The sequence below is a fragment of the Amphibalanus amphitrite genome, unplaced genomic scaffold (assembly GCF_019059575.1).
Source record: "Amphibalanus amphitrite isolate SeventyFive unplaced genomic scaffold, NRLGWU_Aamphi_draft 000325F_arrow, whole genome shotgun sequence".
Taxonomy (NCBI): Eukaryota; Metazoa; Arthropoda; class Thecostraca; order Balanomorpha; family Balanidae; genus Amphibalanus; species Amphibalanus amphitrite.
The window spans coordinates 78,638-101,993 of record NW_024881820.1 but is presented as its reverse complement, the minus strand read 5'-3'; the positions used below and the strand labels follow the sequence as shown (position 1 = coordinate 101,993).

Sequence of the window (23,356 nt, the reverse complement as noted above, 5' to 3'; positions counted from 1 at the left end):
TAGGTGGCAATATTATTCATCTTGCATGGCTCATGTATTACGTGAAGAGGTAGCAAAAGATGTCACAAATGAGGCACCCCGCCGAAAAACATCACACCATCCTCTCCCCTAACGACCCTTATCATGAAGCTCGCATCCACCACGTAACCGCCAGTCACAGGACGTGGTTATGGAGGCATCCCACACTACGTCATCGACAGCCCACACTGCTCCGAGTGGCCGACGGAAAGTCCGCAGTCTTTGCTGCGCTGCGCCCCGCTGGCGGTCCCGTTACGCCACCGCGCCGCAGGGCAGGGAAGGCGGGCTTCGAGGAACTTCGCTGGTTAATAGCGCAGCCTGTAGCTAAGACACTGTGTCTAGCATAGAAATAAGGGCGCTGGGCGGGTGTGTTGTTGGCCATTCATGGGAAATCGGTACCTGTTAGTTTTGAAAGGGCTACACCGGCCGTGGAACTAGTTTTGACACATGATTAGACTGAATCGCTTCAGTTCTTGAGTAAATGACATCCGAGATCATCAGCATACCTCTTTTTACATGGAAACCACTCATTCGTAGTATCACATCGCATATTGTCGATCGCGTGTTTGGTTAACTCCCCTCCAATTTCAGATCGACTTGCGGTCGCCGGTGCACCATATCGATCCAACCACAGCACGTGGTGAATCATGGCGGAACAACGGAGTGGTTTGGCCAAAGCCTCGCCGGCCACCGTCTACCCTAGCCTACCGTCTTATCGAGCGATCGATTCGGCTATCATATCAGACAGCGACCATCGGCAAACACTGCATTAGGCGCGCCCGGCGTCGGCAAACAGTGGCAGCCGCAGATAGAGCTGTGTCCGTCACAGCTGAGAAACGTCCCATCACCCTGACAGGGGACCTTCCGACAAACGGTATCGGGGAAAACCGACACGATGCCACCAAAAACGGACCTCAAAACCGGTCCTCATGAGGCGTCCTGTCCCGCTCTGTAACCAGGAAAACGGGACTCGAGGCGAGCCGAGGACGGTGATGCCCGGAAAACGTTCCTTTCCCTGCTCGTCGACGACTTAGGAAGCCTGCAGTCACGGACACGAAGTGTCTTCAAAGCGATTCGGGCTCAGCTGGGCTGTTGCGAAACAATGTCGGCGATCCTTTGAGCTGGTTAATGGGAAACAAAAAATATGTCATGAGGCTAGCCTGACGTGCCTAGCGCATTAGCGCATCTTGGATGCTGCATAGCGGTGGTCTTGAGACGCTGATGCAAACCCACGCCAGGCACCTCGTTTCCAAGCCACACAACGCCCATCTCCTGCGAGTGTGGGATCGTTTCCCAGGCTCAATGAGCGCCAGGCGCCCTCAGAGACGGCGCGGCCGCGGCTCGGCGGAGGTGACCCGCTATTACCTGTCGTTGGCCCCATTACGGGCGGCCGCCGACCACGGCGAGCTCGTCCCACCGTGCCCCAGCCGCGCGCGGCCCAATTCTTCACAGCAACACCCGGGAGAAATCGGAGCGCTCCGCAGGAGACGGAACCCACCCACCGGCCCTGTGCTAGGGTCGACCGCGACACTATCACGCGTACCGTCAACGCCCCTTTGCAGTCACGTGACCGACCACCGTTCAACCGACCGACTACGGTTAGCGTCACGTGACCGATCAACAGGGCTGGCGCACGCGGCGGCGTGGGAGTCCCACGCAGGTGGTTTGTTGGACCGGTGGGAGGGTTGCTCACAGCCGACAAACTAACGACCCAACTACGGGGTACACATACACACCAATGAAGGTCAACGCTGCAGGCGTATCGTAAACACTGCACAGCACAAGACCGGTAGAAACCAGACCCGGGTGATGCTTCACCTACCTGACGTAGTTTTTGATGAAGAGGAAGATGGCCATCATGTACTGCTGGTCAGAAACATCGAGGGTGGGCCGCGGCAGGGCCGTGCCGGGCCCACGGCCAGCCGGTGCCGAGGCCATCATCCCGCGTGTCACACCCGTCTCTGTCTGTGTTCGAACGACCGCCGGGGCTCCTCAGGCGACCAGGAGGACGCAGATGAGGTAGAGCGTCAGCAGCAGCCACGGACACACCACGCACAGGTAGATCAACATTGGCGACAGCGCGACGGCAGCGGCCGGGGAGGCGAACAGGCTGCGAGCCCGGGAGGCGGGTGCTGGCGGCGGCGCGCGGAGACTGATTTTCGGAGCGGTCGCCCCGCTCGGCCGGCCGACCTGCCGGGCCGAGCCGGACGGATGACGTCACACCACCGACAGCCAATGAGCGGCCGGCGCTTGGCAGCGCGGTCGGCAGGTGGCACCCGTGCCTAAATCACTGCACCGCCGAGCACAACAAAGCCAGCTGAGAGCTCGGGGACGCCCCCGGGCTACAAACGAAGGTGATATCCCCGCCGCGATGCACGCATGTAGCACCAGGCTGATACGCATACCTGGCGACTTGCCCGTCAAAGAAGCTCCAGCTTTGGAGTCGTCCCGGATATAGGGTCATGTCGCGAGAGGCGATGTATGCGATCAAACAGTCATTGAGATTCAACAGGTCCTCTTCATTTATGCATTCCTTTGCGAGAATTACAAGTCAAAGGTCAATCATATGCTTCGTCCGCAAACCGTATCGTCCGCATCCTGCTGATTATGCTGACCCGGCCAAGGGATCCTTCGATTAGGTAGGTATAATATAATTATGTCCTTCACTACTCCAGAAACGCAAGCGAAATTTTCTTATTACTTAAGAAGCAAGCCGCCAGTTTAACAAAACGACGCCTGTAGAAATGCTTTGTCGAAGTATCCAAATTGCGATGCCATGGAAAAGCACCTAACAATCCCTAATTTTGGTCCATATGCTTACGCACACAAACAACTCAGAGCGTCCTATTGTAATTTGTAGGGGACGAGCCGGATTTCCCCAATGGTCTGTAACTTTCCATCGATACCCAGGGGGCAAGACTTCCCCATGTCTCGTCACGGGCGGCCCGCCCCGACACAGGTGGATGGGGATTCCCGCGTCCTTCCGGCCAGGTAAGCGGGGGGGGGGGGGGGGGGGACAAAGGGTTCCATAGCAGGCGGTGAAGTGATGGGGAGACCGGAGCAGAGGGAAGGGAAGGGAGGAATATTTCGGTACTCCGCAGCAAAGTGAGTCACCTTACAGTGGATAAAGGGTAGGCAAGGACTCTAGGGCCGATATCAAAATTCGTGCACATTCAACACTCAGGCTTAGGCATTGGGAACTTAAAGGAAAACACACATGCAGTTGACGGCAGCCTTCTGCTGTTGCTGTTTCCTGTGATGAGAACAATCTTTATTACAATAATGATGATAAGTGGTGCATCCATAAACCTAACACCGTATACGATTCGTGCTTCATTGCAGTTGAGGGCCGTGGGACGTTTCGCCGCACTGCGCTGTGAAGCGGTCCAACCCCAGGTCACGTTCATACCCCATGACGCGACATAGCCCATGGAGAACCGCCACGGCAACAACAGCAACATGACGACATCGGCAGCAGTAGCAACGCGGCATACTGATGGTGAAACGTTCCTCCTGGAGCCAACCCGCGAGCCATCGGCGGAACACGCGGACATGATGGAATTCGGGGCCCGAGGTTCACGTCCGTCGTCCATGCCTTGAAACTCAGGAGAGAAGGAAGTAAGAGAAACGTACAGATGGCAGGAACGCACGCTGGTGTCAGCGGCAATGGTGGCAGTGACATTAGTCTTACATCGATCCGTCCAGCTGCGATCAGAGCCACAGTCTGACCAGTTGCGACAGTGTGATTCACGGCGGTGGAGTTGAGCCGGATAGCTCCAGCACCCAGCTGGGGTTTTAGAGTCGGAGACTGCTGGTCCTCTGGACTGGCTGGTCTATAAATGACGTGGTTCTGGGACGCCGCATTTAGACGGGGCCGCAGCCGCTAACCGGTTGCGTGACGAAAACCACTCCATCGCGTCGTTGCAGAAGAGCCACTGATCAAAGCAGCGGCAGCAGCGCCGACCTTTCACCAGCCGTGTGTTTCACGTTGGGACTGCCACTCACACCGCGGTGCTCAGCGTAGATCCGGTTATCTCCGGATATTTTCAGCTCGGTCTGAGGAGCAGGGCAGGCTAGTTGTCCTGCGTTTAAAGTCAACTTTCATCCTGATTATTTCATTTCAATTGCATATGTTATAGTGATAGATATGGTCGAACTCGAGGCTACCTCGGCTCAAGGACAACGACGGGTAAACAAGTCCAGGAATTCCAAACTAGTTATTCGTATTTTTGGTCGGTTAAGTGTGCGATTTTCCTGCTGGAATTCACTGAGCGCGGCTGGGTGACGGCCGTGAGGAACTCTGGGCCTGCGCGGACAAAGATAGGAACACTCAAAAGCCCTACAAGCCGGTCGCTGACAGCAAATGTCAAATGGAACAACGGCGAGCGCTAGTACGTTTTGACTGTTGGTTGCGATTTCTGCTCACACCGATGAAATACACAATTTTCTCATGATTACGGAGCGAGCGAAGCGAGCGTAGTCTTTCCTTAGATTAACGGAAATTTCTGAGTATGAGCGGCCGGCCGTGGTCACGCTTTTGCGAGGCTTATATCTCAGCAACCACTTGACCGATTTACACGCGGTAATTTTTGTAGGGTAGCTTCATTCCTTCTACCAAGTATTGGACTATTCCTGATGCATGTGGGTGACCCCTTATGCACGTGCCACGTGCAAAACGAAGAGATGTCCGTTTTGTAATTGTTGCAATATCTCGGTAACTACTTGGCCGATTGCGCTGAAAGTTGGCATGTAGGTAGGCACCCACTAGGCACTGCATATCCATGTGCCAGAATTGGGGCGCTGCTGCACGTGCGCACGTGCAGGGGTCGTTTCCAGATCTCGAGAACGGCTCGACCGATTGCGCTCAAATTTGGTACACAGTTAGGGACCGGTTAGTAGGGTGCCGTGCACAAGTCGGTTGGGACCCACTCTGCACGTGCGCACGTGCAGGGTGCCGCTTCCAGATCTCGAGAACGGCTGGGCCGATTGTGCCCAAATTTGGCACATCGCTAGACCGGTTAGTAGGGTGCCGTGCACAAGTCAGTTGGAGGTACCCCTCGCAATTTCGCACGTGCAAGGCCCACCCTGTCGCTCGCTCCGTTAGTCGCCCCAAAAGGCGTTATACTGGTACTGAATTAAGGGAAAATCCTGAGTATGAGCGGCCGGCCGGCCGGCCGGCCGTGGGGACGCTCTTCAAAAGCTAATATCTTAGGAACGGGACATCCGATTGACAAGCGGTCTTCTTTACTGAATGTCACTTGGACGTAAAAGTTCTGTGGTGTGATGGCCACCATGCGTTCTTGCCAACCACCGCACGTGGCGCGTGGTAAAGTTGGACATTTTTTAAGAACCCCCAAAATTGCAACCTCAATAACGGCACAACGGTTGGGCCGATTGAATTGAAACTCGGTACACAGTTAGGTCTCCATCAGATAATTCATCTGCATGTGTTAAGGTTGGGGTGCTACAGCACGTGCGCACGTGCAGGGGGCGCTCCCAGATCTCGAGAACGGCTGGGCCGATTGCGCTCAAATTTGGTACACGGTTGGGGACCAGTTAGTAGGGTGCCGTGCAAAAGTCAGTTTGGACCCCGCTTGCACGTGCGCACGTGCAGTGTGCCGCTTCCAGATCTCGAGACCGGCTAGGCCGATTGCGCTGAAATTTGGCACATCGCTAAAGACCGGTTAGTAGGGTGCAGTGCACAAGTTAGTTGGAGGTACCCCCTCGCAATTTCGCACGTGCAAGGCCCATCCTCTCGCTCGCTCCGTTGGTCGCCCAAAAGGCGTTTTACTGGTTCTAGGTATGAACGTTCAGGCCCCAGGGTGACAATATCCCGCACTCAAAATTTCCAAACCATCTTCGACATTTTCCAACAGCCCCACACAAAATCCAATACCGTGCGTGCAGTAAACCAAACGCGCCTTCAGACCATTCCAACACCTTCAGAAGATCAGCCTCCGCCACTGTTCTCCCAGTCCACGCAACAGCAGGGATTCGCAGAGCGCCACCCTGTTACTAGTCCGGTCAGCCGGTCATTCGATCCAAGGCTGAATGCATCGACACTCGTTGGCCAGCGGCAGCGGTTCGGGCGGCGATGGTTCGGAGAAAAAGCGGTGCTACACGCCGCAGGTGCCAGCCCTCGGGTCTCCCAGGTGTGACCCAGAAACGGCACATGAACGAGCGATCGACGGTGATTGTTATGGGAGCCCATTATGGGGCGTTGGCCAAATTTGTAATGAGGAGAATACATAGGTAGGAGCGGTATGGGTAGTGTGATGCATGCTAAGGAGGCACCATGGGCTGAACGGTAGATACGCCCGTTAAATACATGCATTGGTGTGATGAGGAACGTTATCAAATATTTACTGGTTAGCATTTTAGGTTTTGGGAGGTGGCAAAAAGTGGAATACTTGTCCTCTCTCTCATTTCGGTTACTTTTGCAAATAGGTGCAGGCGCAGCAGAGCGCACAACATGACTATACGGAAGTCCAAGTTGGGCGTTTTAACACTGAGGGCAACCTGGTGAAATTTCGCTGGAAGAGGATTATTCGGTCGTCTTGGATACTCCCAAGACTCGACACCACATCACTGAAATTCAGTGTAAAGCAGCTTATTGTAAATTGCAATATGCCTAGGTCCCTTCGCTAAAATGAAGCTTCTTTTAGAAACATTAAATCTGTTGTGAACTCTGCTAGTGTCCGTGGGCTTAAATGTAGAATGAAAATTTGAAGAGCTGTTAAGTTCACATAATGCCGAAGCATAATTCGCCACCTTTACCGTATGCGCGCAACGCGCATCCTTGGGATGCTGTCGCTATCGTTTCCGGGCGTTCATTTAATGACTGCTTTAGATGAAACTGCGTGGCTTCCGAAGTTGAATAACAACTTTCGCCCAAACTAAAGCGTCGAAGTATGCAGCATCAGCAGATGAATCGTAACACTGCATTCCCAACACGCAAAACGCATTTAGAACATTAATTGACGCCCGCTGAACGACAGACGCCGCATTTATACATGCTTGACGCTTCCGTTTCTATCAACCACGGAAAGAGTCTTTGACAAACACGTTTGCATAACCACTCCTGTGCATTTGTGGGAGCAATGCTGTTTAAGCGTATCTATCGCCACTTGCCCCGTCTCTAACAGATCAAGCGGGCGGCCACTGCGTGCCGGTGACGGGTCAGGGTCACCACTACCCGGGCGGTGTTTCACGGGCTGCTGCTACCACGCTGCTATCAAATTGCGCGAGCTGACGTCACACTTGTGGTAGTGTTGGAGCAATGGGCCTGTTGATGTCTCCATGGAAACCCAATTTGACAAGTCGTAAAATCGGCGTGCTGCTATCACCGGTGAAACAGGGCCCCGGCGGAGTTACAACACAGGGCACAGGGCGGTGTGAGCCGGCGCGCGGCGGTGCGGGGCGGCCGCACGAAGCCCAACGTGTGCCGCCCTGCGTGACGAACACACAGCTGGTCGGACTACGTCACAGCCGCGCCGACCGAGCAGACCGTGCGGCGACGAGAACAGGGCAGAATGTGCCCCAGAGCGGAGAAAATAGTTAGCTACGTGTCAGGCAGCTGGAGCAAGCGGCGATGATGGAACGCAACGTACTGCGTAGCTGGCGAAGTTAGAGTGCAAACAGTCTGGTGATTTGATTTCAAAGTTCACCTCCGAGCAAACTATCGCCGCGATCTCCTTTTTTGCTCCTCGGTCGCCAAGCAGTCTGGCGTCAACATCGACTGTTATACTCTGACTCACGCTCCAGAGTTCAGGTTTTAGCCCCAGGCAGTGATGATCGCCCAATGCCCGGCTATAAACTCTAGGCGCCTGTCTGTCTAGATCAGCCGATCTTCGTTGCAGACGAGGCAGAGTAACTGCACAGTTGAGCAGTCAGTTCCAGAATATCGCGGCCGCCAGGCTGTCTACCGCTGCTGCCCGGCCGACCGAGGCGGCACGTATCGTCTATGCTAATGTGGTTCATGTAAGTGCCTCAGTAGATGGTATCCAGACACGTGAGCACAATTCACGCCCGACAGCACACGTAAGGCAGCCCGAGGCGGGTTCAGCAGAAACGCCGCCGGGACTGACAGCGGCAACAGGTGGGCCGCTTTGTTCCTAGAGTAGCGACATGTGAGCGAACAGGAGCTGAAAGAAAATGCGACTCATCCTTCCCATCAGCAAACGTGAATGAATGCGAGTGATGGCCTGACCGCATTGGAAAGTTGCAGTGAGCCCCGACATACGGAATACGGATGCCAGCACCGCTGCAGACCTAGTTGAACCGCAAAATCAACTTCCGTTGTAATGCAAAGTACTGCTAACTCTCCCCCTCCACTCTACGCACACTGACCTGCATACCACATGCATCCCCTTGAGCCTTTCCTCAGAACCCTCTTACCAATCACGCCACTCTTTCTCTGGAAGGCTCCAATTAGGCTGGCCATTCCTCAGCGGAGACCGTTTCCGCCGGGTGGCCCTCGGGCCTGCGATGATCTCAGCGCACGCACACAGGCACGCACCCCGAGAGTGGCGCGGAGCGGGAGGGAGGAGTCACCTTGACTATCCCACCGCTTCATCCGGAACTGACCCTCGCAACCCGGCGTACCGCGCAGCCGCGTCAGCGGGAAAACAGCACTGAAAGCCGTTCGGTGCCGCTCTGAAATGGAGGTCGCGCCGATCCGAGGGTGTTTCGCTTCACGCCCGCGGGCCCGCGAGGGTGCGGTCGCATAGAACGGCGGACAAACAGACTCACAACTGCGTCAGAATCGCCGCCGGCGCTGCGCAGTTCCTCGCTAGCAGCGGAGAAGATTCCACTCCCAACGAAGACGGGGAGAGCGGAAATGTTGGAAAGTTCCTAACATAATCGCCAGCGGGCGAAGCGCATCGATCCGTGCGTGGGTGGCGGGAGGAGGGAGGGTAACAACGCGGACCGGACGCCCCAGCTGATAGGCCTGGGTGATGTCACCCATCCGTACTGCGGCAATCGCAGCAGCGGGGCAGAGTCACGCGCTGACATCATTCGTTCGAGTCGAGGTGAGTCACGTGCCGAGTCATTGTTAGCGATCCAACTGCGCAGTGCCCACGGAGTCAAACCAAATATGGTAGCAGCGCCAGCATGACTCTGTTGCGAGGCCGTCGTCAAGGCGGGGAGGGCCCAAGTGGACTCAAGACGGGCGTAGTCCACTCGAGTCACCCGAGTCACTGAAGCCGTTGGGCACCAGGCACGAACGAACACCGGTGAGAGTCGCGAGTCATGCAGGCGGGACAACTGACCCATTCGAGTCACGCCCGGTGGAACAGCGCACCTGCAGGTCGGTGGACGGTCGGGAGCCGCTCTCTGCAGAAGGGTGTGGCGCACCTCCACCTCGCGCGAGCCTCTCCGTACCGGTCACCGCCCCATGGTCCGACCCGTTCATGGCACTCGTTCATTACTGTCGGCCCGTGACCGTCCCGCCACGACCGGCCGTGACCGTCCCGCCATGACCGGCCGTTTGGCGAGCCTGATGGGTGCCGGTCGAGATGCTGCCGCGGCGTGTCCGCCTGCGGACGAAGCTGCATCTTGTCTTGCCTCTCATTGCAGGGTGATGGTTAAGACGGTGATGGAAATTAGGGATTGAGCTAATGGAAAAGGTGACCTATGTCGTTAGCACAGGTGTGATCCAACTGCTCAACGGTGATGTGGCCGAAAAATCGGTGGTTTGTTATTTTCCGATTAGAGCGTGCATTTATTTGGATTAGATGAACTGTTTTCAATCACAGACACGAGCCTTTCTAGGAAACACGGTATTATAGCACTTTGATAAATGGCAATCAGAGATGTAGATAGGAAGACCATTTTCTAGTTGACCACCGTGTCCGATGCATGATATAAAAAACACGACCTTTTTGAAACAGGACAACCATTAAACAACTTCATCCTACTGCAGTCCTAACGATAAACCTGCCTACATAACTATCCTGTTACCTCTTCACAACATTTGACCGAAAGTGGACGTGTGTAATTCCTGTTACATCTTCCCATCATTGGATAAAGTGGACATGTGACTCACCAATCAGCGACATTTACGTCAGCATGATAACAAGCTCTTGACCATCGGACCTGTGCCATTCGATCGGATGAGATCATCTCTATCCGATAGCTTTCAGAACAGTGTTCACCTTACAGTTACACCCCGAACAGCGGTACGGCTATGTTTGCTGGTTTGTTGTAAGCTTCGGATGTCAGGTCGGAGTCGCCAGGTGCATACACCGGGATCCAAAACATACCGCAGGTTGCAAGATGTACCACAACAAACGTTGCTGTTGCTGGGAGGAAGAGGTCAAACATGAGTCCATTAGTTCGGCTGGCTGGGACACGGGTGCCACCTTGCCAGGTAGGCTGGCGGAGCTGGCATGAGCGTCCCTTCACAATGCATCAACACCATTTGCTTTCGCCGGCATCTTTATGGACAGAGGCCAGTCGGTGGTGCCAAGCTGCAGGGGCGGCGGGGGTGGGAAGGGGACGGGGTAAACAGGAGGCCTGGGCAGCGCGCCACCACGCGTGGGCGTCGCCAGGGGAAGGGACGGGGGTCGGGGCACCACCACCTGCTGCGCGGCACCCATATTAGGCCGCTAAGAAGCACCCCCGCCAGGCTCTGATACCTCCTGGCGCTGGATGGATTATGGAGGTCCGGTAGGACGGATCCGGTCACCGCTGACCCCATTCGCTGAATAATGCAGCGATGAAGCGGCTCTAAATTCACTCCAACTGACTTGAAAAGCCGTCGTGGCGGATCAGCATGCTAACCCGAGTGCCTGGCCCGAGTTATGTCACTACCAGGTCAACCCTCGATACCGCCCCTACAGTCGGCGACCTAGACGGCGGCGGATGGCTTTATCAGTGGCGACGGCGTCGGTAAACGGTCTCTACCGCCACATCCGGGAGCCGATCCTTCCACAAAGCGTGACCTAGCATAGTTCATGAAGAACGCCATTCGCGCCCTTCCCGCGGCAGTCTCCGTTTCCGTCTCCGACATTCCCCAACGTCGCAACGCAGCGATAGGTAGGTTAAGTGTTATTACCTGTCGAAAAGTTACGACTCGCACGACAGCCACGAGACACCCGCATGGTCGGCGAGTGGCAGACCTCCGGGAGTCCAAGTATCCCAGACGACAGAACACCACAAATGCCGTGCAATGAGCCCGTAACGTCAGCAGTCAGCGCCACCTCCGTGTAACAGCCACCACCATTCCACGTCGGCGGCTGACCACCCGAGCCCGGGCCATTCGCTCACACTTCTGAATGGCGCCGGTCATTCACCGGAGGTAGGTCAACAGCTGCGGCCTTCGTCGGCTAGACAAGCCATGGTCGATACCAAGTCGCCGGTCCGACACATGACCAGCATCGGCCACGAGGTACGATAGTGATCCAAACGAACTGCGGTTCTTCATTCCTAAACAAATCCCGACCGATGTTTACCCACAATGATCCCGGGTTGACTTTGGACGGTGACTTCGCGGCGCTACCTTATTGCGCAGTCGATAAGCCGGGTGGCAACAGGCTCCGCGTGTAGGTGGGCTGACCTCGACAGGGTCGGGCGTTCATGCACTCGGTAGCGGGAGTGCACCGGGTTTGCTGAAGCCTGGCAGCTGTCCAGATTTGGTCGCAATCTGCATGAGGTGGCTGCATGGAACGACTGAGCCGTTGCCCGTTTAAGTTTGCTATTTTTCCCGAAATACAAGACTGATGGGTTCATCTTTTCGTGACATCCTGCTGGCGGAGTGCCTACAGGTAAGAAACTATCTATAGGGCGCATTTCTTAGCGTGATTAAATAGAGCACTGTTTGCACTGTGCACTGTTTTTTTTTTGTGTGTGTTCGCAGAAGCGCAATAGCTAACGGTGAGCAATCGCAGGAGATTCCAACTGCCCAAGGCGAGTGCCAGTGGCAACGGGACTCCGCCCGCAAAGCTCTAGAAAGTATGGAGGAATACTAGGAGAAGACACCGAGTGGTTCGATGTTGGGTCGATAGCCGCAGGTCACTGCTGCATTATGGCTCATCGTATTACCCACGTATCCATGTTATTACTTCAGTTACATAACCAATAATCTGTGCCTATCATCCCACATAAGCTTCCGTCGGAAGTTTATGGGTCAAAGTTTTCTCAATATCAGAAGTTCAGATGTTCCTTTGGTGAACCCCCAGAACACTGCGGCATCCAGGTGAGCATTCCGCGGCCAATTCAGCCAATAAAGGCCCAGCAGGACGAGGACATCAGGAGCCAGTTCAGCCAATCGGGGTCAACTCCGAGCTCTGGCCGCCGCCCGACGACATTGCAGCGATTTGTCTGGTCGGTATCCGGTGCCAGGACGACCTGAGTAATATCGTCTAAAGCAAGCTATTTTTTCAAGGCAAACGAATATTTGAAAAGTGAAAGCAAAAAATGCAAATCCCAGGCAGATAGATTACAAATCGTTCTAGGAAAACCACATTCAAGCTCGGAAGAACATAAATAGTTAAACGGGCCGCGGTAATGACAGCATGACAAAGGAAGTTTATTGTTTGTTTCCAGAACCAGCATCAAGGTGCAGCCCGTCAGCAATGGTCGCCAACTAAAGGAGTTTTTGTGTTCTTGTCAGTGTTTTGCGGTCAGAATCGGTTCTTATTGGTGCAGGGAGCGCACGCACTGCCATCTGCTGACACAATGGCGAACTACTCAGGTGGGGCCGACGAGGTTCCAATTTCCATTGCTCCTCGCCAAGACAAGGCCGATCAAACCTCAGGTACAGGGGTGGTGAACAAATAATGACAGAACGTCACTCTGGCGTCAGGACGTTGACATGAGCAGCGCATTTCGTCTATTTGGATAAAGTAGGTACAACATCACATGGTATCGAAGCGGAAAAGGGGTGATGCAAGTGCCAAGTCTGTGGATGTTCTGTCACGTGACTGATGACGATTGACGAAGGATAGAGGAAATCTCCAAAATGGAGAACGGCTTCGTGGAATTATGGAGAGCGCCACAACAGCTGTCACACAGCCAGGCAAAACGATTCATCACTGAGAGGGCTGGGAACGGGTGTACTCTGGATGATTGGCTGGGGTTTTAAAAATGGACAAATGAAACACAATATTTGTTCAGAAATTCACCGATCGGTTTTACTTCGCATGAAGGGCAACAAGTTATCTTGCAACGATGATCAGAAAATGTCAAGCAATTGGGAGCAAGCACTGAATTGATGACTGAGGAACGTACAGCCCTCAGCAGACTGCGTGGTAGGTATTCTTTTTTCGACAAAACCGATAATAGCTCAAAGGCTATGCTATCAGTCGGTCGGAACTCACTGCAAATAGATGCGCCATGCTCTACTCCTTCGAATGGGTTTATCACTAAACAAGGTATACGCCTTGTTTGACAACAAAATGCAAAAGTTTGTATTGGGGGCAAATATAAACTTTTGGGTTTTGTTGCCAAACTGGATAGAAAATGAACACGATGATTATGCAAATCTAAGGTGCGGAGTCTCGCGCGTCTTGCTGTTACGATTTTTAAGTGACCGATAGCATAGTATTCGCGTTATTCTCGGTTTTGTCGAAAAAAGAATACCTACCACGCAGTTTGCAGAGGGCTGTACAAGTATACTCGACTCAAAATGTGTGCTTCAAAAGGTCATTACGGCAAAGCGAATCCCACCACCTTCCTCCAATAAACTGAGAACCAAAGTACCCAGAGGAAAACCAATCATACCCACATTGTCCCTATGCCGGCTGACCTTCAATGCGGACACGTTCTACACTCATCAAAGATGCTCAACAAAGGCCAGTAAACATACGCTGCCGGTGTAAATACCGACCTCGGCGGCCACGTCAGCGGCACACCCAGCCCGCGCGCTGCCGCACCGGTCACCGAGTGCCGCTGACCTTGTGAGAGCGGGCGCGGCGGTACGCGGGACCGTTCACCGCACTGCCTGACAGCCAAACGGCGTCTTTGGCGTGTCTTTGGATGTCAGTTACGAGTACTGTCGGTAGACACTAGCTAGAAAGACCTTGACTGCAGATACAAATACGCATCATCGCACCGCCCAAGTTGTTGCCCGTCCATGGCTACGTGAGAACTAAAGGGGATAATGAATATTGGGAATGCCCCATCATCTGTTTGCTATTATCAGCACTGACAGCGTCATCACGATTAAAATAGAGGTCATTGACAAGACCAGAAATAGATCGTGTGTGTCCCTCCGAAGCAATAACATTTAAGGTCAGGCCTTTGAACACAGAACACAAAGCCAGGCATAGGTAAGCACCGATATATGCTGGCAACTGCCGATCCCTGCCTCCTGCCGACCGGCCCACCTTGAGCGTTTCTGACCGGTACAAGACGGGGCACACTAATCCATCGTGTTTACAGACAATGCTGAAGGCTCTGACGTCAGTCGCTCGGCAATAACACGGGTTCGGAGCCCAGCTGGCTGGCACCGGGCCCACATCGACATTTACCCCGTCCCCCTCAACCCGCCTACGCCTTCATCGCTTCAGGCCATCAATTCATTCCACCTGAAATTTCCCCACGCGGCTCCACCCCACAATTTATCGTATCAGGCTGAGTCAGCAACCAACAGGTGGGTCCCCCATGTTCTGTGTGTATGACGTCCGAAAGATATTGTGACTCACAAATTGTGATTTCTGTTTGTGATGAAAGAGACATTGTGACGGTTTCTCTTATCTTTCAGATGAATGCATAGTGAAAAATGGTTATCCCAGTTACGCTACACATCGTGTCAGCAATGGAATACCCCATACGGATACGCCTGATCGTGCAATGCACACTGTATTCTTTAGGATTACGTAAGGATCGCTTACCAGTTACCAGTCGTGTAATGGCGGAAGAAAATTGATTGCTTGTTCGTTTTAGCTAAATATGCTGGGCTGGAGAGTGGGCGCTATGCCACTGAGAGAGCTACATGAAAAACAGCTCACAGGATAGCAACCGAACCAGAAGACTTGAACAAACTCAAGCTACGGAGCATAACATCATTCCCCATTCCCAGCAGCTGAGTCCATCGCTCAATGGCAACACGTTTACACAGGCCGGCAAGTTGGCCTCAGTGACTTCAGCAAACCTCACGACCCCACCAACACGTGGCTAGTTCATTAGTCGTTGTTCCAGCTCACATGATCCAGCATGACCACCGGGTCTCGGCGGCCAACAAAAGCCCGAGCTGTGCCAACGGCAAACCGGTGTTTTGATCTCGATGACTGCGACCGGCCTGCAGAGAGCAGGCCTCACAGGGGAGCTTGGCCAGGTGCGGCACCACTTCAGCTTCACATGCTTTTTGTTTCCGAGGTCTGTCTATCCTTTATAGGCGAAGCCACTATCTATTCCTTTTTAACAAAGGATTTATTGAAAAACCTGTGCTAGGCGAGTCAGGAAGCAGGATTCACGTGCACTTCGCCGTCTTTTCACGTGTGATGTATTCGGAACATAGAACGAGTGACGAGCAATGGATGCGATCCAGTCGGGGTCAGCGCGTGTCCCATCACCCCCGCTGCCTTGAACCGCCAGTTATAAATTGCCGTCAGTACCAGTAACAATCAATGGGTCACGATGAGGTCACAGTGCCACGAAACACGGCATCATATTGTCACAGCGTCACAATGTCTTCACAAGCTAACATCGAAGATCGTACGACAATCGGAATGAATGAATTGAGGTGAAGAGTGAATTTCAAGAACCATACAGAAGGGGGAATTTTTCAATAAAATAAGCTGTTAAAGATAACAGATTATCAAACCTTGAAGTGCCCAGCAAGTTTGAAAGTTGAAACTACCTTTGTTCCTTTGTTCGTGATTGTGTGGGCATCTTAAAATATTATCTAAAAATGCGTGACTGTTTCAGGCTCTATGAAGTTATTGTCCAGGAAGAGATCTCAGAACCACTCATGTATATTCTCCTGCATGACACGTAGGCCGTAGCTGACGTTTTTATTTGTGCCTGTGAAAACTGGAACTCTACCACAAATTAACTTGAGTCTTTCGTAGAATCTCGGTTCCTCTTAGATCTATTTTTGGATTGGACTGAAACACCTCGCTCGCAATGCCGGAACCATTCGCAAACACGTCGTCTAACTATGCACCGGAAAACAAACAGCCGCTTTAAACTCAGAAACGGAACAAAGGATTCACAATCAGGGCTTCCGCCGAAGTGGCTCGTAACAGTGAGGAGCTGTCCGTTTATTTACCCCCGATCTGCCAGGTGAAGTTCGTTGGAACCAGGGTTGTATACGACTCAATCAATAGCAATCAATTCAATCACGACAAATTTGGGAAACCAATCAAATCAATCAAGTCAGAGCAGTTTTCGGGAATTGATTCAATCGACTCAAACGCGACAATGAAAGGAATCAATCAACTCAATCAAACGACTCAAACCAAGATATACATTAGGTTTTTTTGCCCCACCAACTTGGAAAAGTGTCCATAGCAGTCTGGTGTACCTACCTACCTACCTACCTACCTACCTACCTACAGAAGAAACATAAAAATATTGTCATTTAAAATTATAAATTGCCATGCCATTCAAAGTTTCTATGTAATAAGGAAGGATACATAGTGATGGACAGGTGGATCATGATATTGAGGTTCAATGGGTAGAATTGGAGCAGAAGTTTCATTTAATGGGTGCAAAATAACCCAGTAGTTGACTTCAACAAACGCCCCTTAACCCAAATCACCACCTTTCACCTAAAAGTTGTCAATTTAATTTTGGCCATATTCCAGCTAAGTCATCAGGCCATCTACCCCATGTAAAGCCCCCGTCTGTCTCTTATCATTATGTGAGTTATGCGGAGCTCTTCTGAATTAAACCCTGGGCCTGAACATAATGAACCTAGCTAGGTTTCATGCCACACTGACACCATATGAAAGTGTTGAAAATGTGCTACAAATTTGACAACTTCATTAGGTATGCTTTATGAAGACAGCAGGAAAGCAGGTAGGTACCTACTTACCTGCCTAGATGTGTCACTGGCTACCAACAGTACCAACGAAGGTAGATAGGTTATGTGTGAAGAATTCAAAACATTTTATTGCAATACAATTTGAAACTGTTAGGACTGGGGGATAGGGATGAGCATTAAAAATATATTTAAAAGGAAATGGAAAGGACAGGGACTCTGGAACCACAGGATAAGTTAAAGACAAAGGAAGTAGGTACAAATTAAAACGCGAAAACGGCACGGTGCGACTGCGAAAAAAAAAAACAAAGAAAACGTTGGACAAAACGTTTTGCCGATAAGTATGCTACGCTTTTATAAATCCTTATTCTACGTCTTTTGATTTTTTGGTAAGATGACGCCATTGATTATCATGTAGTATGGTAGGTCATCATAAAATAAATCGGTTGTACAACACCATCGTTTTAATTATTATTTCATTTGAAATAAAACCACCTAATAATATTCGGTAAAATATTTTAAGGAAAATGAAATATATTAAATATGTTATGCTTAGGCTCTCAGGAAAAAAGGATCAACAAACGTTCTGCTGCAAATTAAACAATGCAGCAAATTAGCTATTAATTTACGTAAACGTAATTAACGAGACGAAAACGACGCTTTTGTTTCAGTTATTTTTGTAGGGGTTTCAGATATTTATAGAGTTCAGTGGGTTGTTTCTGAGGAGATGTGGCAAGGCCAGATGTGGAGGTGTGAATTATTAATTAATCACACTTTATTAGTATATAGGGCCTTGCACTTTATCATCTGGATTAAAAAAAAGTTTCCTGCTGAGTGCAGAAAGGTAGGTAGGTGCATCGCCAGGTATTATCTCATCCATGGCCAGGTTCTATCACAGGATTGGAGCAGTTATTGCAGTTGAAAGTCAAAGTTGGCTGTTCATGTTTAGGCCCTGTTCTTTATTTGGCCATCTACCCCATATTGCAGTTGTGATGACAAGCAGTTTTCAGTGTAGTTTTGTGATCTTTGATGTCATCAATTGGTGTCATTTTTTTTGTCAACTAAAACTTATTTCAACTTTCCATTCAATCGACTCAATCATACGAGTCACTCTAATTTTCGGGAATCAAATCAGTCAACCAGTCGCTAAAGTCAAACGAGTCAGTCAACCAGTCATCTCGAAAAGTCAATCGACTCAATCCAATCAACTCAAAATACGCGTTGAATCAAATCAATCAATTCAATCGACTTGATTGGTATACAACCCTGGTTGGAACTAGCACAGCGGTCCTCTCGAAAGGCGAAACTACGCAAGCAGATCGTCCTAAAGTTTAAGAATGCTAGGCGCCATCATGGGCATGGGCGGCGCCACCGGGGGGGACGGGGGGGACAGGTCCCCCGCTATCGAAAGTTAGGGGGGTACAGTACCCCCCTATCGGCGAGGCCCGTTCGATAGTTGATATTAATGAATTATAGAGCTCTCCGTCGCATTTAATGCATCGTTGGTTAATCAAGGCAGGTTCTGAATAAAGATTGCTGTTGGGATGCATCGCAGGGGGTCCTGGCCATCTGCAAAAGGTGTGGAGCTGTGATGCCTGTAGTTATAAGGTGATCGGCAGGGCCTCGGGGATCGTGCCCCCTTTTTGGGGCGCCAGGCAGGGTTATTACTTATTACCTCCCCACCCCACTGCCAGACCCCATTGCCGATAAAACCAAGTTCACTGAAATTCCATAGATTTCCGTTACTATATGAAAATTTTCCATTCCTAATTAGTCAAATTCAAGCATGGCAGTTCTACCACAGGAACCATTTGTAATCTATGCCATTTAACCCCAGCACTTGTGGGGAGAAGTGTTCGGATAGATCACAGGCAGGACCAAAAAAGCACGCAGTAGCCCAAGACCTTAATAATTGGATATAGCATCGGCTCCCTCTCGTCAAGGGGTTCGATAGCACTCGTTTTTTTTTCTGCAAAACTAAGTTCGGTCGGCGGTCGAACGGCTGGGGGTCTAATCGAGCCCCCCATCCCTCCCCTTCTTACGTCAGCGGCTGTGAAAATGCCATTACCAGCTGTTGAAACATGGCAGTTGCTTTTGCATGAGTGCACGAAAGGGTTTTAGGTCCATGATACGTGAAAGGTTCTACATGAAAATTGAGATACACCAGCTTATCAAATTGTGCTCACTGTGGTGCGCTCGGTTTTACCTTGACTAGTCTTTGAATTCTGGGGTGAAACAGACCAGTCAATAAACCTGTTCCATAAGGAGAGCCACTAATGCTAAAGAGATGTGGGATGACGTTTCCAGAGACCTTCATTACCTCCCAAAGGGGGTGCCCCGCCATTTGCCAATCCCTGCTGTAGTTGTTACGATTGGAGGGTGAATATGAGAACGATGCAGGTCGTGCCAGCTCGATCATGACGAACACAATGGTGCCGACATCACAGCTCTACTGCCATTTTTGACGAAGTTAATCAACAAGCACCGGAATCCTACCCTGGGGCATTTCACCTGCAGAGGTCGCCGGACCTGAGACCCTTTCACTCAATTTTTTCAACGGTGCATGCGCTCGTTTTTCCCGCGAAGCTCTTGGCAAGTAAAATCCATCAGAAAGTGTGATCAAATAACGGCTGGTGACCTTCCATGACCTAGCATGGCCTTTTGAGTGACCACCGATGACATGACCACTGACGGCTAGCCATTAGCTGCACCCTGCCCGTTGCATATGGATCAGGTGGTGATGTCATGATTCTGAAATTATATTGCAGTTTTGGCGCACTTGTCAGAGCAGAAGACATTCCCACTTTTCCTCCATGATTCCCGAGTGAAGCCCTGAAGCTGACCAGACGTAAGATCGAAAATTTGAAAGTACGAAACGTAAGAATAGCTGGCACTGCTACTCATACCTAAGCAATTCGCAGCTTGTAGGAAACCAGCTTTGAGTTGGCAAGACTGCAAATTTTGATTTAGAGTCAAGGATGCTTGAAAAGGTGATCGATCTTAGGTGTCCTAGGATAAGTTTGGAAACGGGATGCACCATTCGATGTGTTTTGGGCCTTGCCAAGTTTCGCGGCGTTACATGCCTCGTTTTTTTTTTTTTGCATACACGATCAGTATCTACTTTTGGGATTTTCGATTTTCGGTCCCCGTCCCCCCCTATCGAAAACCCGTGGCGCCGCCCCTGATCATGGGCCAACAGTCCTCCAGACCTTGCAGGTGGCGAAGACAAAAATGGGAGGCGTCGACACTGTCAAGTTCCTCTTCAAGGCACCACTTTCATAAGAGACTCCTCTGGACCTCAAGACCATGGTGGTAGACAATGAAACAGGAAGAACCCGGTATAGCAAAGGCGAACGACGGCTCAGGTCGCAGCTCTTCAACCAGCATTCAAAGTTGCCCTTGGTGGTCTGACTGCCAAAAAGGAACGAAGTCCAATATAGGTACCGGAGCTGCTGGACACCCTTCGAAAACGTTGTTCGCCAAACATGTACGTTTTAGTTATGTTTGGACATCAAACTCACGCAAGTGTGTTGATCCCTTGACCCTTCAATGAGTCGTGAATCACCAGCAATGCGAGAGAGCCTAGTTTCAATTAGTTCCAGTGCCAAAGCTGTCGTTTTGTATTTTGTAGGGAAATAATGTTAATGTTAGTGTTGGACTAGTCACAATAGGTTACGGTGTGATGCTGTGTAGCAGTTCTGTCACGTGTTGGCAATGAAAGGTAGGTATGTACTTTTATCACAGTATGAGGCGATCGCGTATAATTGATAAAACGCTACGAGAAATGGCAGGTATCGAGGGATTTTTTCAGTGTAGTCTTATAAGACACGGCATGCAACTATTCCATGCACATTTATTATATGTTACAACATTCCAGCAATTATCAGTCATGGAGAGGAGCGAAGCCACGGAGTCAGACGGGAAGGAGCGGGGTCAGTCAGGGTGAGGCATGGCGTGAGCGAATATATCGTGATGTGGGTTGTACCAAAAGATAATGCTCCCCTCGGATTCAGCGGGTTGACAAAAAACTACCCAGCACGCACGAAACCTGCCCAGGCCTCGCCGTGTACCGGAGAGCTCAGACGTCAGGACTTCATCCGAGGCGGTCGGCGATCAGCACAACTGAGACGGTATGCTGAACTCTAGCCCGAGGGATGGCGATGACATTTAACGGTACCAAATGAGCGGAGATGACCATGGTCTTCGGTGAAGGACGGTGTCAATGCGCGTAACTTTGACAAGCGACATCGACCTTCATAAAAGGGGTACAATGAGGAAATAACGGGCTAAATAATTATGACAATGTATAAAAACCTTTGCTCTAAGGCATGCGACACAGTAGTGCTTTCTCCACTTTCCCTACCTCCTAGAAAATATCTTTATCAATACAAAATTTCGATTCCCGAACGATTTCAAATAGAAATGAACAAGCGGCTGCGCCACTTGCTTCGCGGCGTAGCCAGAAAATGCGGCAGCAGCCAATTTGCTTCCGAATGGTGTTTGATTTAAATTGATCTGTCGTCTGGAAGCAGAGCTGTGGACGGAAACGTGCAGAGGAAAATTTTGAACATAATAACTATTCTGAGGGCTTAGGTGGATGAAATTTGGATCATACGGGGTCAATTCAGGTCAAGCTGGTTATCCCTGGTCACACTGGGTTAGGCCAGGTCACCTTCGGTGAGGCCAGGTCGTATAGGTCACCACTCACATTGGATCGGCCTATACCACACTTCTACTACTTCTACTCATACCACTACTCCTACCACTACCCCTACCACTACTCCTACCACTATCCCTACCACTACCCCTACCACTACCCCTACCGCTACCCCTACCCCTACCACTACCCCAACCCCTACCCCTACCCCTACCCCTACCACTACCTCTACCACTACCCCTAATACTACCCTTACCACTACCCCTACCACTACCCTACCACTACCTCTACCACTACCCCTAACACTACCCCTACCACTACCCCTACCACTACCACTACTACTACTACTACCCCTACTACTACCCATACCACTACTACTACCCCTACCACTACTACTACTACCCCTACCAATACCCTACTACTACCCCTACTACTACCCCTACCACTACCCCTACCACTACCCCTACCACTACCCCTACCCTACAACTACCACTACCCCTACTAATACCCATACTACTACCACTACCCCTACCACTACCCCTACCAATACTACTACCACTACCACTACCACAACACCTACACCTACCACTACCACTGGGTCATGTGAGGTCACAAACTATCAGATTAACTGATTAACTAAAAAAGAGTTCCTAACCCTTCTCCTACTCGTGTCATTCCATTATTCTTAATCGTATTTGGTTGAAATGGCGCCTAGTGACAAATGTGGCGCATTGCGACAAAAGTGGTGCATTTATTCCTGTCGTTTTGCCATGCATCCTTCCACCGAATTGCACCTTTATCGGACCATATTTGACAAAGTTGTGACAAAGTGTGGACAAATGTGGCGCACTGCGGCAAACGCGGTGCATTCGGTTAAGCGCATTGAAAACTGTCTTTATTTACCGAAAATCAACACCTTCATTCGCCTCTGTTTATCAAAATAAATAAGCTGTCAATCCGCAAATGAGAGGCACCCGCCGCTGATCGTCATGCATTTCATTGTCAAAGTCCATCGAACCCGGCTGCCAATACCTTGAGATCCGAGAAAAATTAGGAGAAAAAGCACTTTTTCCAGCGCGTGCCACGTGCGAACCATCCACCCCCCGGGACTCGAAACACGACACTGCACGTGCGCGTGACGTCATCAACACTGTGCGAAAATTTCAGCCCCCTCGACCGCACCGTTTGACCTGTGCACGACGTCAAAGCACCCCTCTGCACGGTGCAAACAGACACACAGAGTTTCATTCTACAAATAGTATAGTAGACAAGCGGCTGCGCCACTTGCTTCGCGGCGTAGCCATAAAATTCGGGAGCAGTCAATTTGCTTTCGAATGGTGTTTGATTTAAACTGATCTGTCGTCTGGAAGCAGAGATATGGACGGAAACGTGTAGAGGAAAATTTTGAACATAAGAACTATTCTGAAGGCTAAGTTGAATGAAATTTGGGTCATACGGGGTCAAGTCAGGTCAAGTTGGCCATCCCTGGTCACACTGGGTCAGGCCAGGTCACCTTCGGTCAGGCCAGGTCGTATAGGTCACCACGTCACATTGGATCGGCCTGTACCACACTTCTACTACTTCTACCCATACAACTACTCCTACCACTACCCCTACCACTACCCCTACCACTACCCCTACCACTACCCCTACCACTACCCCTACTACTACCCCTACTACTACCCTTACCACTACCCCTACTACTACCCCTACCACTACCACTACCACTACCCCTACCACTATCCCTACCA

At 51.0% G+C, this 23,356-nt stretch overlaps 1 protein-coding gene across 2 annotated transcripts in view; it reads right to left on the bottom strand.

The window, feature by feature from the left end:
• Positions 1–23,356, bottom strand: part of LOC122388494 (TSC22 domain family protein 3-like) — a 93,556-nt gene that overhangs the window by 19,492 nt on the left and 50,708 nt on the right. Inside the window, exon 1 of one of the 2 annotated variants that reach the window (XM_043379644.1) lies at positions 1,841–2,248. The exons of the other annotated variant lie outside the window; for it this stretch is intronic. Within the exon in view, the coding sequence (XP_043235579.1) occupies positions 1,841–1,959 (119 nt within the window). The 5' untranslated portion in view covers positions 1,960–2,248. Of the gene's footprint in view, positions 1–1,840; positions 2,249–23,356 lie in introns of those variants that run through there. 2 annotated transcript variants of the gene reach the window in all.